The sequence below is a fragment of the Marmota marmota genome, unplaced genomic scaffold, assembly GCF_001458135.2.
Source record: "Marmota marmota marmota unplaced genomic scaffold, marMar, whole genome shotgun sequence".
Classification (NCBI taxonomy): Eukaryota; Metazoa; Chordata; class Mammalia; order Rodentia; family Sciuridae; genus Marmota; species Marmota marmota.
This window is the reverse complement of record NW_026000079.1, coordinates 5590373-5610474: the sequence shown is the minus strand read 5'-3', so window position 1 is coordinate 5610474 and position 20102 is coordinate 5590373. Positions and strand designations below refer to the sequence as shown.

The following is a 20102-nucleotide window of genomic DNA, read 5'->3' as shown; positions in this document are numbered from 1 at the left end:
AAGCCTCTCATTGGTTTTACTTTTTTTTTTTTTTTTGGTGCTGGGGATTGAACCCAAGGCCTTCTGCTTTTGAGACGAGTACTCTGCCAACCGAGCTATACCCCAGCTTCTGGTTTTACATTTTTTTTCTCTCTTCCCCCATTCATGCTAATGTATTCAATGTAGGACTTGAAATGTGGCTATAAAATGTTTTCAGTTTATATTATGGACTTGTGTTATTTCTTTTTTCTGTATTTTTTTAACCCAATATGTTTTTTAAGATTTTATATTACTGTGTTAAATCCAGTTTGTTAGTAAAAAGTTTTTTGGTTTTTTTTTTTTTTTTTTTGGTCTGGGCACTGGGGATTCAACCCGGGGCACTCTACTACTGAGCTGCAACCCCAGCCTGCTTTATTATTTTTTTAGTTTGAGACAAGGTCTTGCTAAGTTGCTGAGGCTGACCTCAAATTCAGGATCCTCCTGCCTCAGCCTCCCAAATTGCTGGGATTACATGCATGTGCCACTGTGCCTGGCTCTCCCTCCTACATGTAAATAAAGTTTATAACTCAGGGGTTTTTCCCCTTTGTGATATATTGTATGATAAATTAGTATTTTCTTAAAGTTTTTCCATGGCATTAATTAGTCTCATGAGAACAATATTTGAAATAAATACATCATGGATATGTCCCAGCTGCTTAGGTGAGGATATAGGGAATTGACAAAATAACTCATTGATGTCTAGATTTTAAAGGTTGTGATTCTAGCCACTTGCTTTAGACTTGCAGTTTGGATTTTTCTTTGAATCACTATGTTTAGCTCATATATTGCTGGCAAAAGACTGTAATAATGCCATGGTAATGTCTGTCAACTTCTTAATTCTCATAAGCTCAAAGCCCCGCTGAATATTAGCTAGCCTATTTTTGAGCAGCCTGTACGGCAGGGTATGCTAAGGAGTCTTCTTGTTTTACAGATAAAGAAATGGAGGCACCTGGGCAGGTGGTGCACACTTACGATCCCAGCTACTGGGGAGGCTGAGGCAGGAGGGTTGCAAATTTGAGTTCAGCCTGGGAAATTTAGTGAGCTCAAAAAATAAATAGGGCTGAGGATGTAGCTCAGTGTTAAAATGCTGCCAGGTTCAACCCCTAGTACCAGAGGAGCAACAACAAAACAACTTTGCTAGCCACAACTCACCCAGCTATTTTAGGGCACACAGTAATCTTTAAATTTTTATTTATTTATTTATTTTTTGGTCCCAGAGATTGAGCCCAGGGGCACTTAACTACTGAGCCACATCTCCAGTCCCCTTTTAAAAAATATTTTATTTAGAGACAAGGTCTCGGGCTGGGGATGTGGCTCAAGCGGTAGCGTGCTCACCTGGCATGCGTGCAGCCCAGGTTCGATCCTCAGCACCACATACAAACAAAGATGTTGTGTCTGCCGAGAACTAAAAAAGAAATAAATATTTTTTTAAAAAAAATTCTCTCTCTCTCTTTAAAAAAAAAAAAAAAATAGAGACAAGGTCTCTCTGAGTTGTTTAGGGCATTGTTAAATTGCCAAAATTGGCTTTGAACTCAGGAGCCTCCTGCCTCAGCCTCTGCCTCCCAAGCTGCTAGGATGAGAGGTGTGCACAAATGCACCCAGTTTAGTAATTTTTTATACACAAATTAACTGAATGATCTCTTTTTTATTTTTTGGCACCGGAGATTGAACTCAGGGACCCTCGACCACTGACCACATCCCCAGCCCTGTTTTGTATTTTATTTAGAGACAGGGTCTCACTGAGTTGTTTAGTGCCTCCCTGTTGCTGAGGCTGGCTTTGAACTTGCAGTCCTCCTGCCTCAGCCTCCCAAGCCATTGGGATCACAGGCGTGCCCACTGCGCCCAGCCTGGACGATCTCTTCACAGGTATGAGTGTGTGTAGGTCCTACTTCCCTCCATCAAACTAGAGCTCTCTGGAGCAGGGACATGTTCTCCTTTGGACTAAACTTCCTCAAGGACAGGAACTATCTCACTCCATTCCAAAGGAGAGCAGCCCAAAGGCCCATCTTCTGCTGGCCTCAGCACAGGTCAGCATATTAAAGGTCACCACCCAGGGATGGACAGGTTTATGGCAAAAGCACCCCAGGAACCCCAGAGTCTGATTAGACACAGAAAAAGGTGTCTCATCCAGGTGCTGCTCAGTGTCTCTCCCAGACACGCCCAACTTGGGCTGGTAGTTAGGGCTGAGCTGACATGTAGGGTCTCGCCCCCCATCTCTGCTGCGCAGGCACCAGGCTTCAGATACCACCAGCTCCCTGAGCGTCCCACAGAAAATGTCTCCCGTCTTGCAGGGCAGGGAGCGGCGACACCTTCACCCAGAGGGTAGAGTTCCGGGTCGAAGGACAGAAACAGCTTCCCTGTCAGTCGCTGCCTGACTACTTGCTCCTTTGGGCCTTTATTTTTCTTTCTTTCTTTCTTTTTTCATGACACTGAGGATTGAACTCAGAGCTTCCCATAGGCTAGGCAGGCACTGAACCACGGAGCTACGTTCCCAGCCCTTTTTAAAAAAATTGAATCTATTTAATTAATTAGGAACTGGGGATTGAACCCAGGGGCATTTTACTATTGAGAAACATCCCCAGTCTTTTTACTTTTTATTTTGAGATGAGGTCTCACTAAGTTGCTGAGGCTGATCTTGAACTTGAGATCATCCCCTGCCTCATCCACTGAGTGCTTGTGCCACTGCCCCCAGGGGCTAGCGAATCCTTTAGGATCTGAAGGGAGGATGTTTGCATGTGAATGGCTGGGAGCTCTTGGCTATTGAAGACCGGCTCTCCCCTTGTGTGATGATGATTCTTTTGTGGGTGTCAGGGGGGGATCTTCTCTGCACGCGGCTTCACCTTCCCCTCCCTGCTCTGGTTATAGGTGGACACCTCCGCAAACGAGGATGTGGACAGCTGGAGGAGGACCGTGCAGGAGCTGCTTGCCAAGCTGCAGGAGGCTGAGCGGCAGCACCAGTCAGACCGCGCGGCTTTCGAGGTAGGGTTTGGGGTTGGGGGAAAGGTCCTCAAGGAATAGGCAACTGGACGCACATGACAGTGTCGTTCTTGGCACGGACTTCATTATTTTTCCGGCTGGTGCCACCACCTGGAAAGGGGGTGCTTTGAGGCCTGGGGCACTTCCTGTCTGTTTTTACTTCTCTTGGACATTTACAGTGTTCATGGTCCGTAGTTCAAAGGTCAGATTTTAGCCGGGTACAGTGGCAAAGCTACTCGGGAGGCTGAGGCAGGAGGGTCACAGGTTCCAGGACAGGCTTTGCCACTTAGTGAGGGGAACTGCTGGTGACGCCGCTCAGTGGAGAGTACCTGGGCTTAACCCCACACAGCAGCAGCAAACCCAGGATCTGTGAGCAGTGAGAGCCCCTGGTATGGTTAGGGGGATGTGAGGTCTCCCACACTTTTTAGAGAATTCTTTCGAGTACAAAATGAGACACAGAGGGTGGTTTCTAACTTCTCCTCGCAACTGTCAGCTGCTATTGTTCGTTTACAAATAAAGTGGTTTTATTTCAAAACGTGTTATGGGAGGACTAGATTCTGCCTGGGTGTTCCAGGAGCTGGTGGAAAGAGGAACGCCAGCCTGAACTCTGCTTTTCATAAATTAAAAACGAGAGGGCAGGGCTGGGCTCGGCGGCAGAGCATCGCCAGCACGTGTGAGGCCTGGGTCGACCCTCGGCACCTCAGAAAAACAAAAAGTGAAAGAAAGGAATTGCGTCAACTACAACTAAAAATAAACATTTCAAAAAAGAAACAAATAGATAAGGGTACTGTGTCCATCTACAACTAAAAAAAAAATTTTTTTTAAAGTTGAGGATAAGGAAAACAGGTACTGAGAATGATAAATTGCCTCAGGGTTAAAATCTTATTTGAGCAAGTTTTTTAACATCCTGTAGAGTCAAAGAGTCAAAAAACAAAGTTTTTTTCAACTTTGTCAAAAAGAGTCATGAAATACACTTCACATGTGGATTGTGTGAGGATTGTGTGATTGTGCAGTGTATACATAGGACACTTTATTATTCTAAAAGGTTTTTAGAAATATAAGCTCTGGTAAGCTGGCACAGCTGTGCACACCTGTGATCCTCGCTATTCAGAAGGCTAAGGTGAGGGATCAAAATAAAATAGAGTGAAAAGGGCTGAGGATGTAGCTCTTGGCAGAGTATTTGCCTAGCATGCATGGGGTGCTGGGTTCAATTCTAAGTGTGTACATATGAATACATGTGTACATATATCTAACACACACGTTTTCTCTCTTGGTGGTCGGTTTCAGCTTTTTCTATGGTAAGTGATTTGGTTTAGAGTAATACTAAGAGTCGTTTGTGGTTCAGAACAATGCAGCCAAGGCTGGGATACACCTCTTGCCCAGCATGCCAGAGGCCCTGGTTCAATCCCCAGTACTGAAAATAAAATAAAATAAAGGCAGCCATGTGGTGAAGGCGTTTCAGCTTCCACAAGCGGAGTGATTTGGTTGTTATGATCAGTCTGGTGACCTGCTTTTACCTACCTTTCCTGGGAAAAACAAAGCGGAGGAAGGAGAGGTTGAGGCTGCAGCTCTGACCAGATTGTGGATTTTGGAACGAAGCCTCTGCACTGAGAGGCCCCATGAACTTGTGGAAATTCCAGAAACACAGTATGGGTTTTGAACCTGCAGGCAGGGTCTGCTGCTCCCTAGCAAAAGTCCCAGAATCTGAGCCTAAAGCCGCAAGGCCCCTGCCAGCTGCTGCCAGCTGCTCTCAGATTTAGAAGAGGCTGGTTTTTTTCTTTTCTTTTCTTTAGTAGTCCTAGAACTGAACCAGGGGACTCACATTCCAGTCCTTGTGACCTTTTAGAGATGGGTCTCTCCAGTGTCCATGACTGGCCTCAGACTTGTGACCCTCCTGCCTCAGCCTCCTGAGCTGCCAGGCTTACAGCCTGCACGCACCACGCCTGGCTAGGAGGGACTCTTACTCTCCAGCCCCCTGGTGCACGGTACCCACTTGTAATGGGAGGCGCTTCTGGGGTCGTCCCACTGTGGGGCTACTTGGAACACTCACGACATCACACAGGTCCTGGCTGGAGCTACTGGACACATACAGAAGGAAGTCCGTAGTCTTTATGTTTTAGATACTTGCATGATTCTGTGGTGGGGGTTTGCGGTTGGGACCAGACCCTGTAAACACTTACCTGGGCATGTGCCACGCTGGGTGCCGTTTTCCCTTTTTTCTTTCTCTTTTTGTGCCGCACTGGGGATAAACCCAGGGCCACTCTGCCACTCTGCTAAATCCCCTGGGGACGTTTTGCCTTTGTTATTGTTATTTTCTTTTTGAGACAGGGTCTCACTAAATGGCCGAGGCTGGCCTCAAACTGGTGATCCTCCTGCCTCAGCCTCCTGAGTTCCTGGGGTTACAGGTGGGTGCCACTGTGCCAGTACCTGACTGGGTGTAATTTGTATTACTGACATGAAAGGCGTTTGTGTTTAAGTGCCTGCCTATGGAGCCAACCTGTTTCAGGCTCACATGGATTACCTGAAGGCCTTTCTCAACTTTCCTAGTGAGTTGGCCTCTTGGTCTACACTTACCATAAAAATAAACAGCCATTAAACATGGGTTTCCTTGCTGTACGCAGTGGTGTGTGCCTGTAATCCCAGTAGCTTGGGAGGCTGAGGCAGGAGGATCACAAATTCAAAGCCTTGGCCCTTAGTGAGGCCCTCAGCAATTTAGTAGACCCTGTCTCAAAGTAAAAAATAAAAGGGCTGGGGATGTGGCTTAGTGGCTAAGCGCCCTGTTTCAATCCCTGGTACCAAAAAACAACAGAAAAACATGGGTTTCTTGTTCTGCTGGCTTCTCACTGCGAGGACAGGTTTACAGTGAACTTGCTGTGCACAGGACTGGGGTGTAGTGTGGGCACATCCTCTCACACCTTCCTGTGCCCTACTTTCTCCTCGCTGAGCCGGACAATCTGGGAGGAGCCGGACAATCTGGCTGCTGTTTTCTCAGGGTATGGCTAGGCCTTCTAGAGGTCACCTCCATTCTTCTTTACCAAATGATGAGGACTCAGTTGAAGTGGATGTGGGTACCTGGGTTTTAGGATCGCTCCTGTCGGTCCCTAGCTGGGCAATCTTGAATAGGGCCGTTGATCTTCACTTGTGAAAAGGGCAGAATGGGATTAATGGAACATCATTCTACTCCCAACCTACGGAGCCGTCTGCAGGTGCAGGGTACCTGTGCGGCTGGAGGCCTGTGCCGGCACAGAGCCTGCAGGGCTCTCGGGAGCACACAGGAGAGTGCGCAGAGTCTGCTCGGTGCGTGGGACAACAGCGTGTCCTGTGGGCTTCTTCCAAACGGATGTCTAAGGGAGAGTTCAGAGATCAGTAGGAGTTGGTGAGATGCAGGTGGAGAACTTTCTTCCTCATTCTAACAGTCTAAAATCCTGCTCTGTCCTTTCCAGACTGGCACTAGCCCTTCTAAATGCCGTGGTGGCCCTAGTTCCTAGGCTCTGAAATGTTGCTTGCCATGGGAATGAGGAAGAGTTGGGGAGAAAAGAAGGACCCGGGCATGTCCTTACGTGGATTATTTGCTTTTGAATTAGTAGGAAAGCCATAACATTGGAGCAAGCGCGGCTAGCATTGGAGGATTGGTGGGGATGTTACAGTCAGCCATCTCAAAAGTGTCACTTTATTTATTTAGGTACTGGGGATTGAACCTAGTGACTTTACCATGAGGCACATCCCCATACCTTTTTAGTTTTTATTTTGATACAGGGTCTTATTAAGTTGCTTAGGGCTTTGGTAAGTTGCTGAGGCTGGCCTCAAACTTGTGATCCTCCTGCCTCAGCCTCTCAAGTTGCTGGGATTACAGGTGTGTGCCACTGTGCTCAGCTTTTTTTTTTTTTTTAAGTTTTTTTTTTAATATTTATTTTTTAGTTGTAGTTGGACATAATACCTTTGTTTTATTTATTTATTTTTATGTGGTGCTGAGGATCGAACCTAGGGCCTTGCACGCACTAGGCGAGTGTTCTACCACTGAGCCACAACCCCAGCCCCCTTTTTTTTNCTACATCCCCAGCTTTATTTATTTTAAGACAGGTCTCTCTAAGTTGCCTTAATTTGTGATCCTCCTGCCTCGGCCTCCTGAGTATAAGTCCCTGCACCACTACACCCAGCCAAGAGTCACATTAAGTGGCACTCAGTGAACTGTGCTAGTGAGTCTTAGAGAGGGGTCAGTCCCTGAAGGTCCTCCAGGGGGTCCTGAGCAGGTTGGGGGGGGCAGTGCACTCCCCATCGCTGTCTGTCTCCCACCACAGCTCCAGGGCCCCCGCCCCGCCCAGGTTCCTGGGTTCGTTTCTGGTGCTTTCATTTGTTTGCCTCCCCCCCACCACTGAACACATGCCCTTCCTGTGTCAGGTCACACTCAGCCGGTACCAGCGAGAAGCAGAGCAGAGCAATGTGGCCCTTCAGAGAGAGGAGGACAGAGTGGAGCAGAAAGAAGCAGAAATCGGGGAGCTGCAGAGGCGCCTGCTGGGCATGGAGACGGTAATGGCTGGGTCTTGTTCTCAGGGCCTGGCCTGTGGGCTGGAGGGGCCAAGATGGCCGCTGAGCTCTCCTTTTCCCAAGCAGCTCCAAAAAAGCACATTTCACAGCTCTGACAGTCCCTTGAATACCCTTTGGCCTTTAAGGAATCGGACGGTCTTTTTCCCTGTGGTGTTGGAGATGGAAGCAGGGCCTCGTGCGTGTTGGGCCACGTAGCCCAAGAAGGTTGTTCGTCACCTCCCTTCAGTTCCCGTCACTCGAGCTGAACCCATTTACACTTTAGCTGGGTTCACACAGAGCCCCCTACTAGATGGGCATCTGCTAGGTGCTCCTTTTGGGCTTTTGGAGACTGTTCCTTAGCAGTCACTTGATCTGGTTCTGCAGAGACTGGCCACCAGAGCTGGCCGATGGGCTTGTCTAGTGTCGGGCCAGGTCCTTCCTCCGGGCGGCTGGGTGAGGCTGGGAAGTTTCTGTGTGCTGAGGGTGGGAAGGGTTCTCCCTGCCTGGGGAGGGCACCCATCAAACCAGCTTGGCCTGCTGCTCTCTGGCAGCTGGCCCAGGACCAGCAGGGGCTGAGTCCCAACCTTGGTGCCTGCTTACCCAGACCAGAGACTGTGCCATCTGCCCATGCTGGGTGTTCTTTCTTTGGCCCCCCCAGGAGCATCAGGCCTTACTGGCCAAAGTCAGAGAAGGGGAGGTGGCCCTAGAGGAACTTCAGAGCAAGAACGCTGACTGCCAAGCAGAACAAGAAAAGTAAGAGCTGTTGTCCATGTGAAGTTGGGGCGCACAGGAGGGTGGGCCATGAGCCCGCAGCTCCCAGGGTGGCCAGGTCTGGGGAGGAAGCTGGTGCTGACGTCCGATCGTCCCTCCCTGACTCACAGTGTGCTTGCTCAGGTGGAGCCCCACCCCGGGAGATGCTCTTTGGAAGGCTGCTGTCTGCTGGGATTTCATTTTCCATGGGGCAATCAATAACTTCAAAATTTTTTTAAGAAGAAAGGCTTTTTATCTAGATATCTATCTATGTAGATACCTGTCTGTTTTTGCAGTGCTGGGGATTGAACCCACGGCCTGGTGCATGATAGGCAAGTGTTTTACCACTGAGCTGTGCCCACAGCCCAGTTGTTACAATTTTATAGCTTAGGTCGAGGAAGAGCTGGAAAAGCCCTGCTGTCATAGCCTCTCATTCCAGAGGTGATCCCACTGGATGTACCACTCCATGGTGTCCAACCCCCAAAGCAGAATCTGACTACTGCTCTCTGAGGGCCGAGTGACTTCCTTCTCAGCCATGCTGATGAGAGACAGGGTGAGCAGCTTCACGAGGATTTTCTGTTCCTGGAAGCAATTTAGGTAGAACCTGAGACCCACCTGTCCACTGGGGCGTGGAGGGAGTCACGGAGGTCTTTTTGTTGTTGTTGTTAAGTATGAGAGCGGAATGCATTCCAGTTCTCATTGCACACATAGAGCACAGTTTTCCGTATCTCTGGTTGTACACAAAGTCTATTCACACCAATTCGTGTCTTCATACAGGTACTGAGGGTAATGATGTCTGTCTCATTCCACCAACGGAGGTCTTTTTCACCTCCAAGGTTAGAGGGTTTTGCAAATTCCCTCTGATCAGAGGAGAAAAGAAGCTTCAGAGCAATGAAAGGGAAAAGAATATGCCTTCCAAATCTTCAGGAATTTGGAAATTATTTATGCCATTGACAATAAATAAGATCTCAAATAATAAATAAGATTTAACATCAGCATATTGGGTATGATCTTCATTGTATAAGATGGACAGTTTTGTAGTTGAGCAGACATTACCTAGAGGGCCTTGTGAGGGAGTTCAGGGTTAACAGGCACAAGTCAGAACCGCTCAGCCTTAAGGAGGCCTTTTCTCTTCCTCTTTTTTAAAAAAATTTTTTAGTTGTTGATGGACCTTTATTTTATTTATTTATTTTTATGTGGTGCTGAGGATGGAACCCAGTGCCTCACACATGCCAGGCAAGTGCACTACCTCTGAGCCCCAGCCCAGCCTCCCTTTTCTCTTCTTTTGGACAACTTAGGTTTGTCCTTCCTGGAAGGAAACTGTAGGCGTCTTATTGTAGCCTCCTTTCTCATTTGACTTTATATCAGAATGACTTTTAAATTATAATTGGCCCTCTGTATCCACATGTGCAGATTCAACCAACTGGGGATTGAAAATGTTCAAGGGGAGGGGCTGGGCTGAGGCTCAGTGGCGGAGCCCTTGCCTAGCATGCCTGAGACACCAGTTTTGATCCCCGGCCCCACATAAAAATAAAAACAAATGAAATGAAGATACTGTGTTCATCTACAACTAAAAAAATAATAAAAAAACTAAAGTAGAAAAAAAATGTTCAGGGGGATAAAAATTGCATCTGTACTAAATCTGTGCAAACTTTTTTCTAGTCATTGTTACCAAAACAGTATAGCATAACAACCAATTATCTAACATTTACATATGTTGTTATAAGTGATCTAGAGATGATTTATAGTATTCAGAAGAATATGCAGAGGTTATGTAGATACCTCATTTGATCTAAGGAACTTGAGTATTCCTGGGCTTCCCGGAACCAATCCTCTTGGATACTGGGGAATGACTGTATTCAGTACTCCTTCTTTCTTTGTGTTTGAGGCATTCATAGAGAGACCAAGAGAGGGGAGGAATAAGAAACAAAAAAGACTGATTATCCCAAATCTAGGCTTGGAAATAGTAATAAATAGCTATGCATCTTTTTTTTTTTTTTTTTTTTTTTGGTACTGGAAATTGATTGAACCCAGGGGTACTCTTCCACAAGCTATATCCCAGTATTTTTATTTTTTTATTTTTTTATTTGAGACAGAGTCTTGCTGTTATTGAGGCTAGCTTTGAACTTGCGATTCTCCTGCGTGAGCCTGTTTAATCATGGGATTACAGGTGATAGCCATGCATTCTAAATGCTGGTTTTCTAAATAAAAGGAGACTGAGAAATAGGGCATTGCAGAGCTGAGGGTGGAGATTAGAAGTTTAGGAAGGATGTGGGATGGCTCAGGTTGTATCTACCCCACCCAACCCTGAGTACTGCCCACTATCTAGCAGCATGTGCTTGTCAGTTTTTTCAAGCAGAACTGGGAGTAACTGGTAAGAGCAGCTCTTTAGGGATCCAAACCTGACTAAAGGAAAACTGTTTCTCTTCTCATGACACTTCTGACTGCAAATGTGTAGGTTTGCACACCAGCAATTCTCCACTTCTCTGTCGACATAAACTGAGTACCCTACGAACTTAATTCAACCTGAGACTGACTGCCCAGAGTCAGTGTAGACCTCATTAGCCTACAAAAGACACTCTATAATCATTCCTGGAGATCCTAAGCGTCTTTTCAGGAACTAGAAACAAAAACCAAATATTAAAACACACCTCTACTATCATTCCTCTAGTTAGGAAATTAGAAGAGTTTAGGAATTCTCTGTCAAGAACTGGGGCCAGGGTCAGGGTTATGGCTCAGCAGTAGAGTGCTCGCCTAACACACGCAAGGCCCTGGGTTCAAGCCTCAGCACCACATGAAAATAAGTAAATAAAATAAAGGTATAAAAATTAAAAAAAAAAATAAAGAACTGGGGACAAGGACCAAATATATATTTCTTATTAGGGAACTTGGCTCAGTTTCCTTAGAATGCAAAGGAAGCAACAGTGGTTTAGGAATCAGGAGATTTAGAATAGAGGCTTTTAAGTATCCTTAAATCCTGCCAATCCCTAAGGAGCAAATGCCAAATGCCTTCTTTGATATAAGGGGGGGCAACTCAAAAAAGAGCAGGGAGGAAGAGCATGAGAAGAAGATTACCACTAAATAGGGACGAGAGGTGGGAGGGAATGGGAAAGAGAAGGGGAATGGCACGGAAGATGGAAGGAGACACTCATTGTCTCCAACTTTGTTTTCAGTGTTAGGATATCCAAGCCCCCCAGCCCTAAGCCCATGCCTCTGATCCGGGTGGTGGAAACCTGAGCTCCAGGAGATGGATGTTGCCANTATTTGTGTTATAATTTTTATTTTTTTTTTTTTTTTTTTTTGAGGGGAGGGGGGATAGGAAAGGCAGCGGGATACAACAGACACTAGTATGGCTGTATGTATAAATGTGGCTGTATAACCAATGTGATCCTGCAATCTGTACACGTGGAAAAATAAGAATTCACACCCCATTTGAATCAAATATATGATATGTCAAGATCATTGTAATGTTTTGAGCAGCTAATAAAAAAATTTAAAAGAAAAGTATCCTTAAATCCTGTCTCCCTCCTGATACAAAATTCCTGCCAGTTTCATGGCACTGAATATAGAAATTCCAGTTCTAGATGGGCACAGTGGTATACAGCTATGATCTCAGTGGTTCAGGAAGCTGAGGCAGAAGGATTGTGAGTTTGAGACCAGCCTCAGCAACTTAATGAGAGCCTGTCTCGAAATAAAATAAGAAGGGCTTGGGGTGAAATTCAGTGTTAAAGCACCTCTGGGTCAAACCCCAGGACGCATAAAGAAAAAGAAATCCCAGTTCGTATGTAAAGCTTCCCAGTAATGAGGGACTTATTACACGTCAGGCAGTTCACTCCGTGACAGCTTCTATACTGAGAATTTTTCCTGTATTAATATAAAAACCACCTCCCAGGAACGTCTGTCTACTTGTCGGGTCTAATTTTACCCTCTAGAGCTATCCAGAATGACTTATCCCTTCTAGCCTGTCTGAACTACACTTTCCTTATTTGAACTAGATGATCTGATTGTGCTTCTAATGTGATGTTCTAAGGTGTCTAATCACCTATCCTTTAGGGCAAACTGCTGGGGAAATCAGAGGGAATCACACTTGGTGGGAACCTCCCAAGTTCAAGTTCAGTCTCCTCTTCTGTCACTGGCATCTTTTCCCCCTTGCCTCAGGCTTCTGGTCTTTATTCCCAGGGTTGCCACCCTGGAAAAGGAAGTGGCTGGGCTGCGGGAGAAGATCCACCACTTGGACGACATGCTCAAGAGCCAGCAGCGGAAAGTCCGGCAAATGATTGAGCAGGTGAGCAGAGCTAGACGTCAACCTGCCCTGGGTTTTCCCTAAGTCTGTGCTTTTAGTTATTTATTCTCCTGGGTAGCTTGGCTCAGATTCATGTATTTCTCATAAAAAATTTATATCTGCCAATTACTAGGGTTTGAGTTGTTGGGATTTACTTTCCTTCTACTTGTTTTGGCCATTTGCATATTGCTATCCAATGGGAAAGGAAGGAAAAGGTCTTTCTCCCTTATCCTTTGAAGAGTGCTGGAAAATGAGTAATTGAGCCATAATAAACCCAGTTGTCTCTGTGCAGATCATCAGCCTTTGTCCCTTACTGTGCTGAGCTTTAGGGTAGCACCTCCAGATGTGCCAGTTTGTAGAACTGTTTTGAGAGAATTTAAGAATTGAGCTGGGTGCTGGTGGCACACACGTATAATCCCAGCCACTTGGGAAGCTGAGGAAGGAGGATTAGCAGTTCAAGTCCAGCCTGGGAAACTCAGTGAGACCCTGCCTCAAAATAAAAATATAAAGGTGCTAGGGATGTAGCTCGGTGGTAAGCCATCCTTGGGTTTAATCCCCAGTACTAAAACACACACACACACACACACACACACACACACACACACACACCCCTAGTCGGGAGGTCCTGCTTCCTTCATGTCAGTGTCACTTCTTTTGTTCTGCTGTCTCCCTGTCTAGAACAGGTATTGGGTATTGTTATGCAGTTAAGCACTCAATTTTTTTTTCCTTTTTTTTTTTTTTTGGTGATACTGGAGTTTGAACCAGGGCCTTGTACATGCTAGGCAAGTACCCTACTACTGGCCTATATCCCCAGCCCTTTTTATTTTTTAATTTTTTCATGAAATATATTTTTTAGTTGTTGATGGACCTTTATTTATTTATATGCAGTGCTGAGAATCCAACCCAGTGTCTCACACATGCTAGGCAAGTGCTTTACCACTGAGCCACCACCCACCCCCCTAATTTTTTCATTTTGAGACGGATCTTGCAGTTGCCCAGGCTAGCCTTGAACTTGTAATCCTCTTGCCTCAGCCTCCCAAGTATCTGGGATTAAGATATACACCACAACCTTCCTAATAAATGTTTCTCAAATGAATAAATAATTTGTATTTTCCAGAGCCAAATGGAATAGAGTATATATTAATGTATTTTGGATTATCAGAGTGATGTGCCCCTCATACTTCCCAAGTCACTCAAGAGTTGCACAGGGCTGGGGTTGTGGTTTCGGCTGGGGCTATGGCTCAGCGGTAGAGCGCTCGCCTAGCATGTGCGAGGCCCTGGGTTCGATCCTCAGCACCACATAAAAATAAGTAAATAAAATCAAAGTATTATGTCCAACTATAACTAAAAAATAAATATTAAAAAAAAAAAAGAGTTGCACAGCCCTCCTTTCATCTCTGCTGGCGTCCCCAGTAGATGGGGTGCAGTTTGGTGTAATGAGTCATTGCTAAAGGAGCTCCAGTGTCTCCTACATCTTTGCAGCTCCAGAATTCAAAAGCTGTGATCCAGTCTAAGGATGCCACTATCCAGGAACTCCAGGAGAAGGTCGCCTATCTGGAGGCAGAGGTCTGTGTACTGGGCAGCTCCAGCTGCAAACAGGGCTCTTGACGGAGGGAGCAGTGATGGGAGGGGTCTTGGTCCTGTCTAGCTGCTACTTAGCAGAGAGCCATATCCGTGATGGTTGCTTGGGGTCATTGTTTGAAAACCTTTAGGGACTTGCTGGCAATGGTAAGACCAGCCCCTGCCCTCAAGGAACATAATATTATGGTGCAAGTCACCTGCCAGGGAAACCTCTGACTGTCTGGACTTCAGCGGTCTGGCAGTGGAGCCGGGCTTTGAAGGAGGAGGAGGCCTTCCATAGTAGGAGTCTTCTCATGGCTGAGGTCATGAGGTCAGTTGGCTAATGGGCTGTCTTCCTAGTCTGACTTCTGCTTTGCTACAGAGCCCTTCCTGTCCACTGACCACCTGAAGATCATTTTGCATCCACTGTGTAATGATTCTTGTAGTGGGGGAGACAAATGGAGACAGGTTGTTATCGTTAGTGAGTTTGTAATCTATAGAGTTAGAGACAAAAATACATTAAAAAAAAAAGAATACTTAGTAGGATAGTATAGAGATAGAGACCCATGAAATCGCAACTGGCGTCAAGAAGCTACACACAGGAAATATGTACAGAGAAGATATGGGAATGATTGCACAGTTACTGAGAAACAGGTGTTAGAGGAAGAGAGCCATCTGCAGTGACAGGAATGAGGGGAGAAAGGAGGTGGGGTGCATGGTAGGGGTGCGGCAAGAGCAGCGGAGACAGAGGTAGAGAGACCAGAAGGAGCTAGCTAACTGTGACACACGGCAAGCCAGAGAAGGGCCACTGTGACCCCAGAGCCTGTGTTGCAGAATTTAGAGATGCACGACCGTATGGAACACCTGATAGAGAAGCAGATCAGCCACAGCAACTTCAGCACCCAGACCCAGGCCAAGACCGAGAACCTGGGCAGGTGAGCGCCTATGTGGGCCCAGGTCGGGAGGGGGAATGAAGGGTCAGGCCTGTGCAAAACCTTTGGTACTAAGGCAAGGACAAGGCTCTTGAAATTGAACTTTGCTCTCTCAGTCTCTGATCTGACCCATTTTCTAGCCTATTTAGAATAAAGCCCGATATCAGGAAGCCAGGAAGGTCCATGGGTGGATTCTAGAGGTGAATGAGCCTCCTGAGATTGCATGCAAAGTTTATTAGTAATATTTGCATATTATAAATATGTATGTTAATATTGGTATATTTTAAGAGAGGGTCTTTAGAGAGATTCACAAAAGGGCCCAAAGTACTGAAAAAAATCAAGAATCATGGGTATATCCATTTCTTGGATTTTTTTTTAAATACTTATTTTTTAGTTTAAAGTGGATGCAATATCTTTATTTTATATTTATGTGGTGCTGAGGATCGAACTCAGTGCCTCGTGCATGCCAGGCGAGCACTCCACCACTAAGCCACAACCCCAGCCCATTTCTTAGATGTTTAACTGTCTTTATCTTTTGGGGGGGTGGGAGATATTGGGGATTGAACCCAGGGGTGCTCTACCACTGAGCTATATCCCCAGCCCTAGTTTGTATTTTATTTAGAGACAGGGTCTCACTGAGTTGTTTAGCGCCTCACTTTTGCTGAGGCTAGCTTTGAACTCACAACCCTCCTGCATCAGCCTCCCGAGCTGCCGGGATGACAGGCATGCACCACTGTGCTGGGTTTTTTGTTTGTTTGTTTGTTTGTTTTTTAATTTTGAGACAGGATCTTGCTAAGTTGCTGAGGCTAACCTCAAACTTGGGGTTCTCTTACCTCAGCTTTCTGAGTCCTTGAGATTATAGGTATTTGCCACCACACCTGGCTGCCCCTGTCTTTTCATCCCCATGTCACCAGACACATGTATCATGCCCTAAATCTTCTCTTAGATGTTTCTAAAACTTACTGTTTCAAAGCACTTGAAACTCAGGAGATCTCCAGCGCTGAAGTGCAAGATTCCAGAGGCAGATGTGGGTGGGAAGCCATGTGCAGGGAGGGCAGCAATATGCACTCATTGTCTCCAACTTTGTTTTCAGTGTTAGGATATCCAAGCCCCCCAGCCCTAAGCCCATGCCTCTGATCCGGGTGGTGGAAACCTGAGCTCCAGGAGATGGATGTTGCCACTGCTGCCACCTGTCACCTGTCACCTGCGGAGAAGCCCACCTTCCCTGTAGGCTGTTAACATTGACTTTGACTTCATTCATGACTGTTTCCTGGCTACACCCAGGACGTGGGGCGTGTGTGCTTCACTGTCCCCAAGCTCTTGTCCTCTGTTTGCTGGGCAGATGGAGCATGAGCACCTCCTCTGGGCCCTGTGGCCCCTTGGAAGACTTATCTTGCTAGCAGAAGCTAGGGTGATATCCTTATTCCTCTAGTCATTATTTTCTCTGTAGCAGAACCTCTCTCTGTATACTGGAGTCCAGCAGCACCAGAAGCCAGGCCCTCATCGGTTCGGGATGAGGTATGAGATTTGTCTCAACACTAAAAGTTGGAGGCCCAGATGTCCAGAGTGACTGGGGCATGTCCTGGAGGAATGAAGTTCCTCTGCAAACAGCTCAGTTCTTAGCAACTAACTGTTTGTTTTCTCCTTGCTCCACCCTCAGCCCATGTGGACCTGGGCGTCCTTCAGACAGTTGGGCCACCTGCTGAGGCCTGGTTAGTCAGAGAACCTAACTTTGACTGGACAGCCTTGTTTTTCTGGGGACAAGGGAGTAGCTAAAGCAACAGGACTCCGTAGGACTGCGGGAAAAGTTATTTTCGGCTTCTCTGTTGTGCAAGCGCCTGGGCTCTCTCGGGTCTTCCCCCGAGGCACACTGCAGGGCCCGCCTCAGCCTCTCTGACCGGCGCCTCATAGCTGTGTTTTCACTGAATTATGTCAGTCCCAGCAAAACCCTCGTTGTATTTATTTGCTAAGTTATTGGTGTTTCTGGTTACATCTCATCATTGATTTAATACCAAAGTCCTGTGGCCTTCTCTTTGGGGTGTTTGAATTTACTTGAAACTTGAAAGAATGTTCCCCTCGGCCTTGCTGAGTTCAGAATGGGTGGTGATGGATCTTACTTGCCTTCTGCCACCTGCTTCTTCTCCCTTTTTCCTCCAAGCTTGGTCTGTACTCAGGAAGGCAGGTGCACTTTCCCTGAGGCTCGGGGTTGGCTGTGTTGCTTGGAGGAACAGGGGGATCAGGACTCTTTCAGAGCAGGGGTGGGTTCTCCCCCGGCCCCTCTGAAGGGCTCTGCTTTATAATTGTCTTTAAGCCTGGTTCTGAATGACCCTATAGCTCGTCATGTTTCCTTTAGGACTTTCCTGCAGCCCTAAGAAGTATATAATCATAATAAGAGTGTGATGCTTTAGGAAACAGAACTTAAAATAAACATGGATTAAGTCTTAGGTTCTACTTGGCTCACAATCAGATCAGGACTGGGTTCATGTTCTGGCTTTGTTAGTGGTGTCTGGGACTCCAGGCAGTCCCCTCATCTGTGAGATGACAGTGCTGGGCCGGGTGATCTCCATGTCCCTCCAGTTCTCATATTTTTTCCCCTGTGGCATATGCTTTGTATGGTGAGCTTAATAAATTATGTTAATATGTCTCTTTAACCTCTTGGTCTGGTTTCCTTTTTACTTTTGGGGGAAGATGAAAGAGCGTAATTTAGGGCCTGGGGATGTAGCCTAACAGCAGAGTGCCCAATAGCACGCATGAGGCCCTGGGCTCAATCCCCAGTATCCGGGGGACTCAAGCATCATTTTAGTGCCTCTTAAAGATGGGCGCCTGTTGTTCACATCTGAGAGGTGTGGTCCAAATGTCCCAGCACTGTGGTATGAGGACGCTGTGGCCACCAGAGGAGTTAGAAGCAGACCAACTCTGCAGTTGAGTCCCCATCACAGAAGGTGGCCCCTACCTTTAGTTTTGACCCTGTCTTAGGCAGAAGCCTGTGGATTCCTAAGCTTGGCCACTCTGTGTCCTCCTCATTTGGAAAAGAGCTGGTTGGAGGTAGAGGTGTTGAGATGACATAGAGATATGCCAGTCAGCCCTGGAGGGAAATGAGCAATTCCACGTCCTTGGCAGAAAGGAAAAACACCCCACAGAAATGCTGACTGCAGCTGTTCAAGGGTTGAGTTTCTGACTGTCTCTGGGCATCATCCAATTAGTCCAATGTTTTTTTTTTTTTTTTTTTCTTTCTGCCAAAAAGGCAGTCAACAGCAGGGCTAATTGGGGACATAGCTGAATTTACATGACCCCTCTCTGGGCCAAAGAAACCGGAAACACCAATCCCCATTTCCTGCCCTATTTCATTCTAGTCCCCTCTAATCCTTCGGTGGAGAGTGTGACTTTTCCTCCTATTACTTTTCCTCCCCTTCTGCTTCCCTGCTAATTCTCACTACAGGTTTCACAATGCACCAGAAACCCTCCACGGACCTGGATCTGTGTTCTGACAGCTGGGTCTCTTCTTTTGGCATGGGTCTGTCTAGACTGTGCTTGTCTCAGAATACTAACAGGGTGGAAGCAGGGAGGGGTTGGTCACGGTGCCAAGAAGACTGGCCCGGCTGGAGGAGTGGGAGGGGAGCGAGTGTGCTGCCCTGCAGGAAAGGAGGCTCTCCAAGGGGCCTCCTGGGCTTGGTGGGAGGGGCGGGGATTGGGGTTAGAGACAGTAAAATGGTCTGGAGCCTGGAACTAGTGCTCTAAGAGAGTCCTGGGACAGAAAAGTACCTCTGGTGTTTGTTTCCCAGAGTTTAGACACCACTGTCAAAAGGAAGGGGGGCTTGCCGAGGGGATGAGGAGGGTTTGTGGAAGAGGAAGCAGCCATGGAAAGCTAGTTGATACGTTGGTGATCTTTTCAGTTAAAGGTGGAGGTGGGTGGGCGGCTCAGGAGAAGGTGCTCAGGGCCTGAGAGAGTGGTGAGTAGGCTGCTCCTGGCTGCTGAGGCCCGTTTATTGCCTGTGTTTTGTCATTTTTTAAAGCCAGTTCCTCTGTGCTGCTTCCAGATTTTTCGAGGCAGGATCGAGTCTTCCTCTCTGGGACCTTTGCCATGAGGGCCTGTTTCTCAGAGCTGGGTTTTAAGAGCTGCCCAGACTTGTAGCTGCCGTCAGCAGCCTCCGGTGAACCTGGCCAGCAGGCCCCACCTGGGGACGGCAGCGTGCGGGAGCTCTCCTGGCCTCCCTAGAGCTGCCCTGCCTTCCACTTCACACCTTCCCTTCCCTGAACAGGAAAGAGCCTGACAGGGATGTGGCATTTCAACCAAGTGGCACTCTGCAACTCGAAAGTACCGTTTCTAAGGCCAAAAACGGATTGGCTTACTTTTAGCTCTATTTGAAAGTACCTTTCACTGTGAAATGCCCCACTAAGAAGGGTTCCCACTTTGGAAAGATGCTCTGACATGGAACAGATTAAAGCAAATTCAGTTTGACCGAGGGAAGTGATGTCTTTCAGGCTGGAGAAGCAGCTTGCTTCCCTCTCTAGCCAATTATTCACTACGTGGGTCTTTTTCTGTGAGGCCTCTAATAATTCTCTGGGCTCCCTCATGCCTCAGAGCCAAGCTGCTGAGCTTGGGCCCGAGCTTGTTCAGGCTCTGACCCAACTGCAGATGTTAGCCAAGGGCCCTTGGCCTCTTTTCCGTGCTTTGATTTAGAACTCTAGCTTTGCAGGGAGTGATTGTTTCCTATCTGTCTTGTCCCAGTTCTAAGCACCGTGGCCTTGAAACTCAAAATTTGGAGACCTAAATATTCTCTCGCCCCTCTCTTCCAGGGAAAATCCTCATTCAGGCTAAGGATAAGAGATGCTTCTTAAAGGGCAGTAATTTCTAGATTAGCATGCGGTGTGTGCTGGCACTGAGACCTACTTATAGTCTAAAATGTGTGTGACCTTTCTGCCGGAATCTTTCTTCCCCTGGATCCCTCTGGAATATGGGATTGAGGGTAGGTGGTGACGGGATAGTTAATTTCATGAGAGAGTGTTGGTGGCCACGTCTTAGACCACAGGATCTGACAGTTGAGGGAAAGGAAATCATT

General features: G+C 46.9%; 1 protein-coding gene across 3 annotated transcripts in view; it reads left to right on the top strand.

Moving 5' to 3' along the window:
- The window catches only part of Tuft1 (tuftelin 1), a 42457-nt gene extending 24764 nt beyond the window's left edge, over nucleotides 1–17693 (top strand). For all 3 annotated transcript variants that reach the window (XM_015502919.2, XM_015502918.2, XM_015502917.2), the window contains 7 exons: nucleotides 2884–2997; nucleotides 7393–7521; nucleotides 8177–8271; nucleotides 12448–12553; nucleotides 14033–14116; nucleotides 14945–15045; nucleotides 16136–17693. In XM_015502919.2, coding sequence (XP_015358405.1) covers nucleotides 2884–2997; nucleotides 7393–7521; nucleotides 8177–8271; nucleotides 12448–12553; nucleotides 14033–14116; nucleotides 14945–15045; nucleotides 16136–16199 — 693 coding nt within the window. In that variant the 3' untranslated portion in view covers nucleotides 16200–17693. The remainder of the gene's footprint in view (nucleotides 1–2883; nucleotides 2998–7392; nucleotides 7522–8176; nucleotides 8272–12447; nucleotides 12554–14032; nucleotides 14117–14944; nucleotides 15046–16135) is intronic.
- Nucleotides 17694–20102: the final 2409 nt, after the last annotated feature.